Source organism: Ambystoma mexicanum, chromosome 11 (genome assembly GCF_040938575.1).
Source record: "Ambystoma mexicanum isolate Mex_15411 chromosome 11, UKY_AmexF1_1, whole genome shotgun sequence".
Lineage (NCBI taxonomy): Eukaryota > Metazoa > Chordata > Amphibia > Caudata > Ambystomatidae > Ambystoma > Ambystoma mexicanum.
Genome location: NC_090934.1, coordinates 1403511475 through 1403524343, shown reverse-complemented (window position 1 = coordinate 1403524343; position 12869 = coordinate 1403511475). Strand labels below are relative to the sequence as shown.

At 46.5% G+C, this 12869-nt stretch overlaps 1 protein-coding gene across 2 annotated transcripts in view; it reads right to left on the bottom strand.

Annotated features, from left to right (window-relative positions):
• LINS1 (lines homolog 1) overlaps window positions 1–12869 on the bottom strand; it is a 142450-nt gene that overhangs the window by 26257 nt on the left and 103324 nt on the right. For both annotated transcript variants that reach the window (XM_069625031.1, XM_069625032.1), the window contains exon 6: window positions 9083–9251. In XM_069625031.1, the coding sequence (XP_069481132.1) occupies window positions 9083–9251 (169 nt within the window). The remainder of the gene's footprint in view (window positions 1–9082; window positions 9252–12869) is intronic.

Genomic DNA, 12869 nt, shown 5'->3' with positions numbered 1-12869 from the left:
ACTGCTCTATGTTCGTGGTGTGAGCGTAGTAGCGGGAATATAAACAGGCACATCAGAATTATGCAAAAGTACAACATAAGTACTTCCAACACCTTGACTTAACACTTCCCCAGCCTCAGGCTTTTTGTTAGGATGGTGCACCCACACCTTTTTTCCCGTGCTACCGAAGCCTCCTTCCCCCCTCAATGTAGTGTCTGGGGATTGCTTGCTTTCTACTACTAGGGGGACAACTGCTCGTTCACAAATCAATTGTGCAATTTGGTCATATTTGGTTAATGGTACTGCAGATGCACCAGCATTATGTAAAAGTACCGAAACAGTCCCTCTATAATCAGGATCAATCACACCTCCCAATATGTCAATGCCTTGTTTTGCCAGGCTGGATCGTGCAGCAATGCGTCCATAAGTGCCAGCCGGCAATTTGATGCCAATACCCAGCGAGATGGATTTGGTTTGCCCCGCCGGTATATCATCATCTTCACAGGTAGATAGAGCAAGTCCAATGCTGCCTGCAGTGGCTTGCACAGACAGTTTAGCTTCTTTGTCGGTTTTCCACACAACAAGAGTCTTTGTAGATTCCACTTTCTCACTTGTCAGTCTCACAAAGGGTGTCTGGTGATTTCCCAGTGGACGATTGTTCAGTTCAAACAGTGCTTGTGCCAGATGTTTGGACCACCCCTTGAGAGTGTGAGTCTTAGTCAGCTTCTTTATTTGTTGCCTGAGCAGCCCATTGCTACGTTCCACCAGAGCAGAGGATTCTGGGTATCGGCTGATGTGCAGTGTCCATTTTATGCCTTGCTCTAGTGCCCAGTCTTGCACATTGTGTCCAGCAAAATGGCTGCCTTGGTCTGATTGGATTTCATCCGGGATGCCATAGTGTCTGATGAGGTATTCCATGCCTTGCAAGGTAGCCCGTTGATCTGCATGGGCGGCTGGATAAGCTAATAACAGTCCAGAGTATGTGTCTACCATGGTCAACACATAATGCTTTCCATTCTCGGGCGGTAAAGGGCCAATGTAGTCAACTTGCCATACGCTAGCAGCTCTTTCACCTCTTCTCAAAGGGCCTTGAGGCTTCCTCTCCAGAGGGTAGTGCTTCACTTCACTGCACACGGAACATTGGGAGGCAGCTTGTCTGGCTTGATCCATGGTAATGGGCAATTGTCTCTTTTTTGCCCATTGATAAGTTCCTGTTTGCCCTAGATGCCCTGCGGTTTGGTGTGCCCAATCCGCCATCCCTTGCAGCACCTCAGCTTCTTGCGGTGTTGTCACTGGGCGAATCTTTTCCATTTGGTCCACTTCATTGTTGAACAGGGCAGCTAGTGAGGTGTCAGGGGGCATGTGTGCATCGACATGCCCAATGCAGATTTTGCACCACATCTCTTCCCAGATGTCTGGCCCTCCCCAGATCGGCGTGTTCTTGATCTGCCAACCATCTCTTCTCCATGCCGGTGCCCAATGTGTCGGGCCTTGATATGTGGCCCAACTGTCTGTGTATATGTATGCAGTCTCTGTTTCCTTCACCTGTTCAATCACGGAGGCCACTGCCTGCAGTTCAGCATACTGACTTGATCCTCCCACACCTTCTCTCATTAGCAGTGTTTCTCGGTGGGGCTGGAATGCGACAGCTTGCCAGTGTCTTTGCCCTTTATCATACTTTGCGTGCCGTCCGTGAACCATGCAGACTTTTGTTCTTCTTCTGTCAATGTATCATAGGCGGGTGCGACTTTGAAGGGAGATTCTGGCAACGCCACAGGGGTGTTTGGTTCAGGCATCGCTTCCAGATCTACTGCCTCCAGCATTTGTTCTTGCAGTCTGGAAACCCCTGTGCGGCCAGCTTTCGCACGTTGCTGTAAATACCATTTCCATTTGACATGAGTGGCGTCTTGTGCTCTGCCACTTTTCCCGCTTGCAGCAGTGTCGCGCACCCAGCCCATGATCGGAATTTCTGTGCAAATTGTCACTGGTTGCTCGCCTGTGATTCTTTCAGTTTCAACTAGAGCCCAGTACACTGCAGCAACTTGTTTCTCAAGCAGAGTGTATCTATCTTGTCATAGGATCTGTGAGTTTCCTTGACCAGAACCCCTGTGGCACTCTTTTCTGTCCTTGCTTTTGCCACAAGCTCCACACAGCCACGTCATTGTAGACAAGAATTTCCAATTCAAAAGCATCAGTTTTTGTCAGGGGCCCCAGCGTGATGTAATTTTCAATGCGTCTTTAGCCTGTTGGAAGGAAGTCTGTTGCTCTAGGCCCCATGTAAAGTCATGTTTCTTTCTGGTGACTTTGCAAATGGGTTTCAGTATCAGGCTTAAATGAGGTATGTGATTTCTCCAAAACCCCATTAACCCAATGAATCTTTGTGCTTCTTTTTTATCTGCTGATGGAGCCATCTGCTGAACCATATCAATTACCGGGTCAGGAATTTTCTTAACTGACCCAGACCAGATTGCACCTAGAAATTTCACCTCTTGAGCAGGCCCCTGTACCTTTTTGGGATTTATGGCCCACCCCCGATTTTGCATGTGTGTGATCAACTTTTCAGCAGCGTTTTCTACATGTTCTTTCTCAACACTGGTCAGCATGATGTCATCAATGTAATGAGCAATAAATACATCATCCAACTGCACCATCTTTAAGTCTCTGGCAATCAATCCATGACACAGAGTGGGACTATGCACATACCCCTGGGGCAATTTAGTAAAGGTAAATTGTCTGTCTCCCCAAGTGATAGCAAATTGGTCTTGTGATTCAGTGTCAATATCAATGGAGAAAAATGCATTGGCCAGGTCAAGGACCACATGCCATTCACCCACTTCTCTCGTAAGGTTTTCAATCAGGGTGATGATGTCTGGCACCGCCGCAGCTAAGGGTGGCACCTTCTTGTTCAAAATGCGGTAATCAATTGTCAGACGCCACGCCCCATCCGGGCGGCGGACAGGCCAGATCGGTGAGTTGAATGGACTGACTGCCGGCCTCATTATGCCAGCTTTCACCAATGACTCAATAGTTTCACCAATCTCTTTATGTCCTCCTGGCAACCGGTACTGTTTCACGCACACTGGGTCAGCAGGAGGAGGTAAATGCAAGGGGGACCATTTGGCATGCCCAACCACAACGGGGTTAATAACTCTCACATGGATTTTTCGATTGCCAAAAATAAATTCGCCTAAATCTGTAGTCACACTTTTGCCCAACACCACATCCATGCCAAGGATGTACTCCGGTATATCTGCAATCAAAACATTTGCTGTGAAAGGCAATCCCTCGCCAATTGACATTTTTACATTAAAGGCTTTTGCAACAGTTTCTGCTCCCCCATAACCATTGACCAAAACTCTGGGACCAGATCATTTACTGGGATTGCCATTCAGAATGGTCACCTCAGCTCCTGTGTCTAATAGAGCCAAAACATGTTTTACTTTCTCATCCAAGTACAAGGTAAGTGGCACAAAAGGGCGTCTGTCTCTGGGACTAGTTCTCTTTATTAACCGTACCTCAAAGACAGAGCCAGCCCTTTAATCAAAAATGGGGTCTGGGACCTCCCACTTGTCCTTTGCCAAATCAGGGTAACCTTTTGCCAATCCCTGTCTTTTTAATTTTTTCCATTTCTCAAGCAGCACAGATGTGGGTTTACCATCTATCTCTTCCCTTGGAATTCCTGCTTTTAGCAGGCCCACCCACATTTGTCTGCGTGTGATCTCGACAGTATTAGCTTTCTCTTTAGACTTTACATTTTTACCACGCTTTTTCTCTGAATCATTGTTTGCAGCCACTAGGCGCACTGCTTTATGCACATCCAGCCCTTCTAATTGCCCTAACAGAAGTGCCACTTCACCAATGGCTTTGCCCTGCGCTGGACCCAGCAATGAAAGCAATGCGCCCTTCATGTGACTCGGTGCATTTCTTAACAAACGTGTGCGCATGCCAGCTGTAAACAACTCCATGTCAGGCCCTGCAAAATTTGTACTGTACAGTGCACACTGTAAACCCATCTCTCTAAGCTGATCTGTTGCTTCAGTTAGTGATTGCCAACCGCCCCAACTCTCTTCCATATCCATTGGACTCCCATACAGAGTCATTAGGGCAGTCTGAAGCCAATTAAACAAGGAATGAGAACCTTGCTGCCCGAGCGCACCGCGCACTCTCTGTCCCAACATCACATTAGTAGTGAGTGAACCCATCTTTAACAGTTCCTCTGGGGTTAAGAAGATACTGTCGGCACCCGTGTCCCAGAGGCGAAGGAACCATCTCAGAAGTGCTTCACCTGGCTTCTGTCTAAATAACTTAGCAATCTCTAAAAGCTCTGTCTGTGTATAATCGCGGACAATCCTTGTATTCTGAATATTTGCACCGCCAGCTTGGCCTTTTGACTTGTTAGTGATTAACGGCCGCGCTGGATAAACAATTTCTTTGGAGCACATTCCAGCACACCTGTCCTCCATCTGATCAGCCCGTTTAACGGACGATTCAAAGGTCTCTCTCAAATTGATTTGTTGCTCTTGGAGCAGGGAAATCTCATCTGTTAATTTGCAATTCTGCGCATCTTTAAGCAATTCATTCTCATGCACCTTTCTGAGCGCCTGCAGGAATAACCAGCCTATGTTTCCTGCTGCCTTTAGCTCCCTTCTGCATTTCTCAAGCGGTAAACTCTCCAAGCACTTACTAATTACCGCCAGGGAAACATCATTTTCAAGCATGTCCCATGCCCTCGGTGCCGAGTACCGATGCAAAATATCTGCCACACCCAACCAAGCATTTGATGCCGGCCATCCTGGAATGTGACAGAGTGCACTATCTTCCCCATTGCATTCATCTTTTGCATGTTTTTTTCCAGAATGGCATCGTGCTCGTAAACCCTGCTCACAGCGCCAAATGTAGTGATAAACAGTACCCGCACCTCCCTGGGATCCAGCCCTTTGTGCAAAGTAAATCACTCCTAATTACCTTCCCACACAAATAAGGTTTAAGACGCACGATGAACTCAGTCTGGAAAAAAGCCAATCACACAGAATATATGATGCTTGCATTTATTATCTACAGTGTCTAATGAGAACTAAGCAGCAATTTACAATAATGTGGAAATAGAAAGTGCAAGCTATATAATGCCAATTATCAATCACAGATGAATATGCAATTATTTGGTCTTACGCTCCTAATGAAATGTAGATGAAGGTACGATCTGATCACACCCAGGACCCTCGCCGCTACAGGTGCCCGGCACTCCTCAGAAGAGGAGGGGAGGACTGGCCAAGCCCCCACAGTCCTACACCAGAGCGGGGATGTGATGTTAGGAGTCTCGGCCCTGATAGTGCACAGCTGGTCGTCCAGGCACTGTTCTTCTTGATACGCGCGTCTTTCCAACAGCCCAGGATGAGTCCCCTCTTCCCTGGTCCAAGTATAGTTCTCTTATTAGGAGCTGCACGTCAATCATGACGTGTCAGCTCTTCGAGAAGCTTCTAGGCTCTCCCTTCCCGGCAGTAAACATGTTTTTGCTTGGAAAGTTACAAGACTGGAAACAGCCAGTCTTGGCGCCCAGGCTTCGGGCACTGTGTTTTGAGAAGATCAGACATTCTTGCCTTATCAGTGCACCTGACTCGCAGAGCGAAGACGAGCAAAGCTGTGCCTGGCTCCCAAGGGCTGCATAGAGCCTCTTGCAAATGCTAGATGTTTTATGTCTTCAGAAAAGGCCTTCGCAATTAACCCCTTGCAAGCATGCAGGCTCACCCAGTTCGAGAGACCTGGTTGATGTCAGCATTTTCCTCCACGCTTCGAATAGGCTCTAATACACACAAGATAGCTCAGTGGGTTAGTGCAAATGCAGGTTACTGCAAGCGCTTAGCAGTTTATCACGACAGAGTGCATCATTATTATTTGATGGTTTTAGCTTGCTCCCATTTGTAGATTAAGGATTAGATGGGAGTTTATCACCCCCTTGTTAAAGTTCAATAAACACCCTTGAACTGTGGTCACATGTGTCTGTCTTACTTTGATACCATGCCTTCCTTAGAGGTGAATTCTTTTTTTTTCCTTATTGTTAAATATGATTCTCTTGAGAACAGGTTAGGGTTTCATGAATGCATACAGGAGTACACTTTCTTTTCCTAGCATACTAAGGTCAAGGTGGCTCCATTTCAATACACACAATCAGTGCCTTTACCTTGGGGGAAAATAGTGATTGAATTATGGCATTCCAACAGTCCTTCTCAAAGCAACAGGCCGCTAGCTCTTTTGCTCCACCTTTTAGCCCTGTAGGGAAAGGAAAGGGCCGTCAGGTGTGTGTGATTTTGGTCAATTGCCTGACCCTTGGGTTGGAACATGTCAGGTAAACAGGTTGCGTGTTAGTCCGTTATCTTTTGTGTCGGGAGAAAGTGTTTGTGTTGGAAAAGGGGGGGGGGGCAGTGTTTTTGAATGTCCTACGGAAGAGGATGGGGAAATGGTGTGCAAAGAAAGGAGATACTGCATCTCAACCATCGGTGTCCCACTTCCAGTCCCTGAGGACCCCCCATCCAGGTGATCCTTCCTCACTGGTCCACCCCCAGGAACTAGATCCAATAGCAACGGTGTGTCCTGGCCACCTGGATGACAGATCCCTGGGCTTTAGCCAGGGAGACAGCTTCGGGTTTCTCACAGTACCCGCTCCTGGTTACCTAGCAACATCTCCTGCTTACTTGGTGATGCTCGACACACAGAAGCTGGTTTTAGCTCTATAAGGGAGCAGGTGGATGCATTATCCCTAACTCCCGCCCCCTCACTGCCACCATACTGAAACAGCAGGAGAAGGTCCATATATGGGACTCCATGGGTCATGCCTATGCCGAATTGAGTGTACGAGAGACTATATGCATTCAGACAACCTTATTGACTGTATCCTCGCACTGAAGGAGTGGAAGGATGTTGTGTGGAGGGATGTCAGCATGCACCACTGGATATCATGTATTGCTGAGTGAAATCAGATGTGGGCAGAGTGATGTTATAAAGAAGCTATACGAGTACATACTGAAACTATATGGAAATAATGAAGAGTAACGATGTAACTGAAGTGATAAGAGAAACATGTACGAAATGATAAAATAATCATATATACAAAGAAGAAAGAAGTAACTTGTTGACCAATAAGTGTAAATACGCAGCAACGGAAGGTAGACGAGACACATAGAAGCATTCCATAGAGGAAAATATATCGTGGCAAGGACGGTCATGATACGAAAATGGACACCGTTTGTGCAAAAATTAAATTCAGCTACCTCAGAAACAGCCCAGGGCTGCAGAGTCAGGAAACATTGGAGAATTAGCTTTGTGTGCAAAATAAAGAGGAGTCTATGTTGGCCTGCGATCAAGGATGCTATTTCAAGCAATAGCTGCAATGCACAAACAGAGGCAGATGGTTAAGCCATGGATGGCAAGACATATTTCTCTTAGATTAAAGAAGAAGAAAACATTTGCAAGAGCCAAAGTATTAGACAATTACAATGAATAAATCTCCTACAAGATGGAGTGAGCAAATCTCTAGAGGCTAAGAGGAGCAATGACACCCAGTATAATTAAATCAAATTGCAGTTAAAAATGAGATCAAAATGGACAAATTTGAGGTCTTCTCACACGTCATCCAGAACTCGAAAACAAGGGATATTCTTTAAGATATGGATGAAAATTATGATGTGCTTCTAATCCCTTGAATGTCCCAGAACAGAAAGCAGACTACAAGGCCATCTACAAATGGAAGATTTTGGCTCATGGCCGGACTGATGAGAGATGATGGACTAATTGGGAAAGTGGGGAGTAATCTAGCTTGACTCCAGCACCTGGTTTCGTATTGCTGACGTGCTGCTAGCCGAGCCGAAAGTCCAAGGTTGGGTGGGAATGCCAACTAATCAGTGGGTCTATGGGGCAACCTGCTATGCAATGTTGCATAGACCAATTCGCTGCCATTTTGTCCGATATAATCAGTATCATGCGTAGAGGTAGTTCAAGGCATGCCTCACAGATAAGAGACAGCCAGTGAAGTACTAACCCATGTGTATTCTATAAGTAGTTATGTTCCCCTAACCAATCCCCCCGTCGATAGCTTTCACAGTTTGCCATGTAGGATGACTTCATAGATGACGCATATTGGGATAGAAAACCTCTGTCTAATCAAGTTTGTGTGTGAGTGTTCATCCATCAGTCTTATGTCTGCCAGTTAAATTGAGAATGAAGGAGTACTTGGCCATATTCTTTGATTCTGTCCTGTTATTTGGTCTGAGATATTTATTGGTAATCCCATCCAGCACAAGAGATGCTACAAGGTCCTAGAGCACAGCTCCTGCTCATTGAGCCTGAATTTTGAGCCCTGCAGTGAGCACTGGCCAGGGTCTCTGCATGGGCTAGCTCACTGTTATTCATGAACCTGATGACCCGGGTTGGCAGGGCCATATCCATTTTCATGAATAGTGAGTTGGACAGTGACAATGCTGGCCATGTTCGCACATTGCTCCAACTCAGCCTGCATGACATTGCTGCAAATTCTTTACTGTAATAACCATAAGGGTGGGTTGACAACAACAAACGTACAGCCAGCAGCCCCCACACAGGGAAAGGTCAGTGAAAAGGCCAATATGGAAGAGGAGTTCCTGTCATGAGTGAAGCCCTATATAAAACAATCTTGCTGCAGTGTTTGATAGACAAGTTAATCAGTTAAGTATTGGTTTTTCCTGCATGCGTCTATCAATCTCCATAGGAGGAAAGCATGATTGCTCTTTTTTTCTGTGTATAGATGTTAATTTTCCACTTGCCATCAATAGGATCAGAACAAAATGTTAATGATGATTTGTTCTAAAGAAACACAAACATTTAGTTCATTTCAAGACACAACTAACATGTTACGTCGATTGATATAATGTAAATCGCACAGTGCATCCATTATCCTCAATTAACCGCGGGGAGTTGCAGTTTTAACCACAAATATGTTGCCACCGTATGGAGTAGACATGAGTAGTGTCAACAGTGGACGAGGCGTTGCCCACCCCAATGTGTAACAGGCATGCTAGAAAGTATTTGGCCCTGCCACTTATGTTCTTACAAATTAAGCACTGCATGTACCCACCTATCAGACTTCACATACACGTTGAGCAATGCTTTAGCCGTCTCCAGCATATCATCGTCTTGTTCTATGAAGACCATAGAGACCCACTCACATGAATGTGCATTGTTCAGAGAAGGCAGATGGCTCTTCAGGAACTCCAGCAGCTGAAACATGAAACTTTGAAATACACCTAGAAACAAACATAAATAATTATCGTATTGAGTCACATAGTAATACCAAAGCATGCATGGTATTGGAAGACTAAACAGCAAACCCTCATCCATTTCTAAATAGACCACATCCAAGAAAGGTTTATATTTTATAATGCTAGCGTGCCCCGATGAAGCAGAGGGAGTGGAAAAGAGTAAATCTGTATTCTGCCATAGTGTCAAAATCCAAATGGCGATTTCGAAAGAAAGAAACCACTATGACTAAGCGCTCACATCCACCAGAAATCACTGACCAATGTCTATAGCGACTAACACACATTCTGTTCTGAAGCGCATGCACACCACTGAGGCAGTGGCACACAACACAAACAAAAATGTAAACCCATGCAACAAAATGGATTTCGATAAGCAAGTACAATCTCGGAAAACACTATTGCATGGCTGAAAAAGATCAGATAGTAACAATTACATAGGGGAGAGAGCAAGGAGAGAGAGCGAAAGAGCGAGGGAGAGAGCAAGGAGAGAGAGAGCGCGCAAGGAGAGAGAGAGCGCGCAAGGAGAGAACAAGGAGAGAGAGAGAGAGAGAGAGAGAGAGACAGAGAGAGAGAGAGAGACAGAGAGAGAGGGAGCGCGAGCAAGGGCATGAACGCAAGAGAGCACAAGATAGAGAAACTGAGAGACCATTGTAGCACGCTGCCCGATCTTTACGCTAAACGACTGTCTACGTCATGCTCAACGCTCCTTTATGCGTCTGATAAAATCCACGCACCCGACACTCTGCGGCAAATCCTGTGCAGGCCAAGGGCACAGTGTTGTGCTCCGCAAGTGTTAGGCGCTGCAAAATGGAGCATCAGATCCCACCCGCCATGCTACCTCTGCCAATCCCGCACACCATAGATTTGTAACATCCACATCCAGACCCAAGGCATCAGCACGCCCGGATAAGATGGCCGCCGTCCTACAGGCACCAAAACCCCACGCTGCCCCAAACAGCCTGGCCTTGCTACGACATACCCCCAGGCAAAAGGTAAGCCTGATGCACCCAGGTGTACTACCAGTGTAAATTCCACTGTGAGTGATGGTCTTGCTCCCCAACACTGCCTAAGACACGCCCCCACCCCCTGCCCGACTTGCTTTCTTCTTCACCTTTGGCACAGTTAGCAGCCCCCAACTTCAAACTAATACCTGTGCCACATCGCATCCTTTGATGAAAGCCACGACTGCACCGATCAAGCCAATTGTGCGCTTGCTTAATGCGAACTCATGTGCGTGCCGACCAGGCATGGTTCAAAATCAACCCAAATAGAGACACGTCCACCTCCACTGTTACACAAGACACGGCCTATCCTCGCCATAGGCCGGGCTCGGAAACTCCACTTCCACAACACTCACGCGTCGCACATAGTTCCCAGCGACCGTGGCATGCGAACGTCAGCCGTGCTCCACCAAGCAATAGCCACAAACAAGCCCATGCAAACAGCAGCTATTGCGCTTTGTCCCACCCCGAACAAACCCACTCAGAGAGCAGCTATTAAGCTCTGCCTTGCTTTAGCCTCGAACAAATCTACGCAGAGAGCAGCTACTGCGCTCCACACTACCCCGAACACACCCACGCAGAATGCGGCTATTATGCTCTGCCATGCCTCAGCCCCAAACAAACCGCCCTGCATTAGCTTCCAACAAGCCATCCCCCAAAGAAAGCACCCGCCCAAATGCCAACGGGCCTTGCAAAGAGCTCCTTCCTTCCAAGACACCTCAGATCACAGCTCAATGCGAGCGCTCTCCCATTACTACCCCGACCCTCAGGACTATCCCCGCCCTCAGACCCATCCTGCGAGCCAGCACCACTATTCCAGGGGAGCCCATTAGAACTACACCAGCTCCATTACCCGATAGGAACGCAAGGTTATGCTCCTGGCCGCCCACAGTCTCCCCCTGCCATCTTCCAGCCTCCTCAAAGACGGAATTCTCACCTTAGTGCCAGAACGTACACCAGTTGCGCCACCTCAACCTCAAATTCAACTCAAGACTCTAGACATATCAGGATTTTCACATGCACAAGTTCTCACTTTCAATGTTCATCATGGGTCTCCCAGTCGCTCTGCGAAGAAAACCCTGTAGCAAAGTTCCGATCTTAGATCGACATAGTCGCCATTTTAGGTCCATCCGCCATTTTGATTTCCACTCCAAAGTAGTTCTGTGTTCTAAAATGGTGGACAGTGTTTCCCGCTTGTAACTGAGCCGTCCTGACCTTTGTACATAAGTTAATGTCTAAACTGTCCGTTGGCCGAATGTTTGGGTCAAGTAAAGAGACCTTGTCCCATGCCTGATTTGTAGACAGAGGATTACCTGCGCCAACAAGTCCGATCCGTGGACATACATCAACTACAATGCTGTCTAAATAATGAACGTGGACACTTGTTGAACTACATTGTATAGGACGTTTGTTAAGACTTACTGTTAAATCCGAGAATACACTGTTGCCATTGTGACTTGCTGTACAAACTGAAGATAATCCACATGTATATAGTTGGACAAACTAGAAGTGAACTCGGCACGAACCCTAGACCGAGTATCATTAACCTGTAGGTGGGCTGGGCATTATGATCAGAAATGTATAAAATGTGTGCATTTTTAGACGTCCAGTACCTCTCACTTCTCACACCGAAAGGGCTGGTATTCGCTGTGATGTACTGAGGGCCAGATAGCTATCTGATACTTTGTTTCTTTGTAAACTGTACAGTTATAGAATAAAGATCTGTGAATCTTTATAAGCCTCTGTTTGGTGTATTTCCTTTTGGGGTACTCAGCCTCGATATTTCCTTTTGCTTTTACACCTCCTTCAGGCTGAGACCCCCGTTTTATCTCAATGTTTACACTTGGTCTCCCTCGTTCAGGCTCGGATCCTCTCGATATGAAACGACTTTCGAATGTGCAATGGGTTTTACTTAAACCGTCGCAGGACCACTATGATTCACTTCACACATTTATTCCCATTATCTTCTACTTTTGATTATTTTGGCGGGATACCTTACAGAGACCTTTGATTAAGCACATTCATGGTGCCGGACCACTCTGTTAACAGTATTGTATCTTTCCTTCTTAAGTTCAAACATTCATCAGCAGTTTAGCTTTACTCGCATCTTTCATCACACAAGTTAAACAATGTTTGTTCCAACGATCGTTATACAATGTTGCCGCTTGCAACCTCGACTTCAACCCAGACCGGTCTTGAATCAGTCTCCCTAACTCACCGGCTGTGTTGATCTCTCTGGCGCTTCTTTGTTCTTGGAGCCAAGGACGATACAACAGGGGCTGCTGCTCTTCCCTGCCTTGGTCAGATACATAGGAGGGCCCTCTGTATCTCTGACACACAATGCAGGATTCTTCAGTCTGGTTTCCTGGCCTTATGCTTTCTGCCTTGAAGGTTTCGTTAAAGTAACAGCGTCTTGCCGAACAGGTCATGGGTGATTGCCTTCTTATGAACCCCTCTTGGTTGGCCATCTTTCTCTCCTCGTTCAGGTACAGACTCAAAACTGCTGTTCCTTCGTGTGCTTTGCCTCACTCAGAGTGTGCTGTCATGCTCCGCCTTTTCTTTGTGTGGTAAAGTTTAATGGAAGTCAGGTGTGAATGATTGT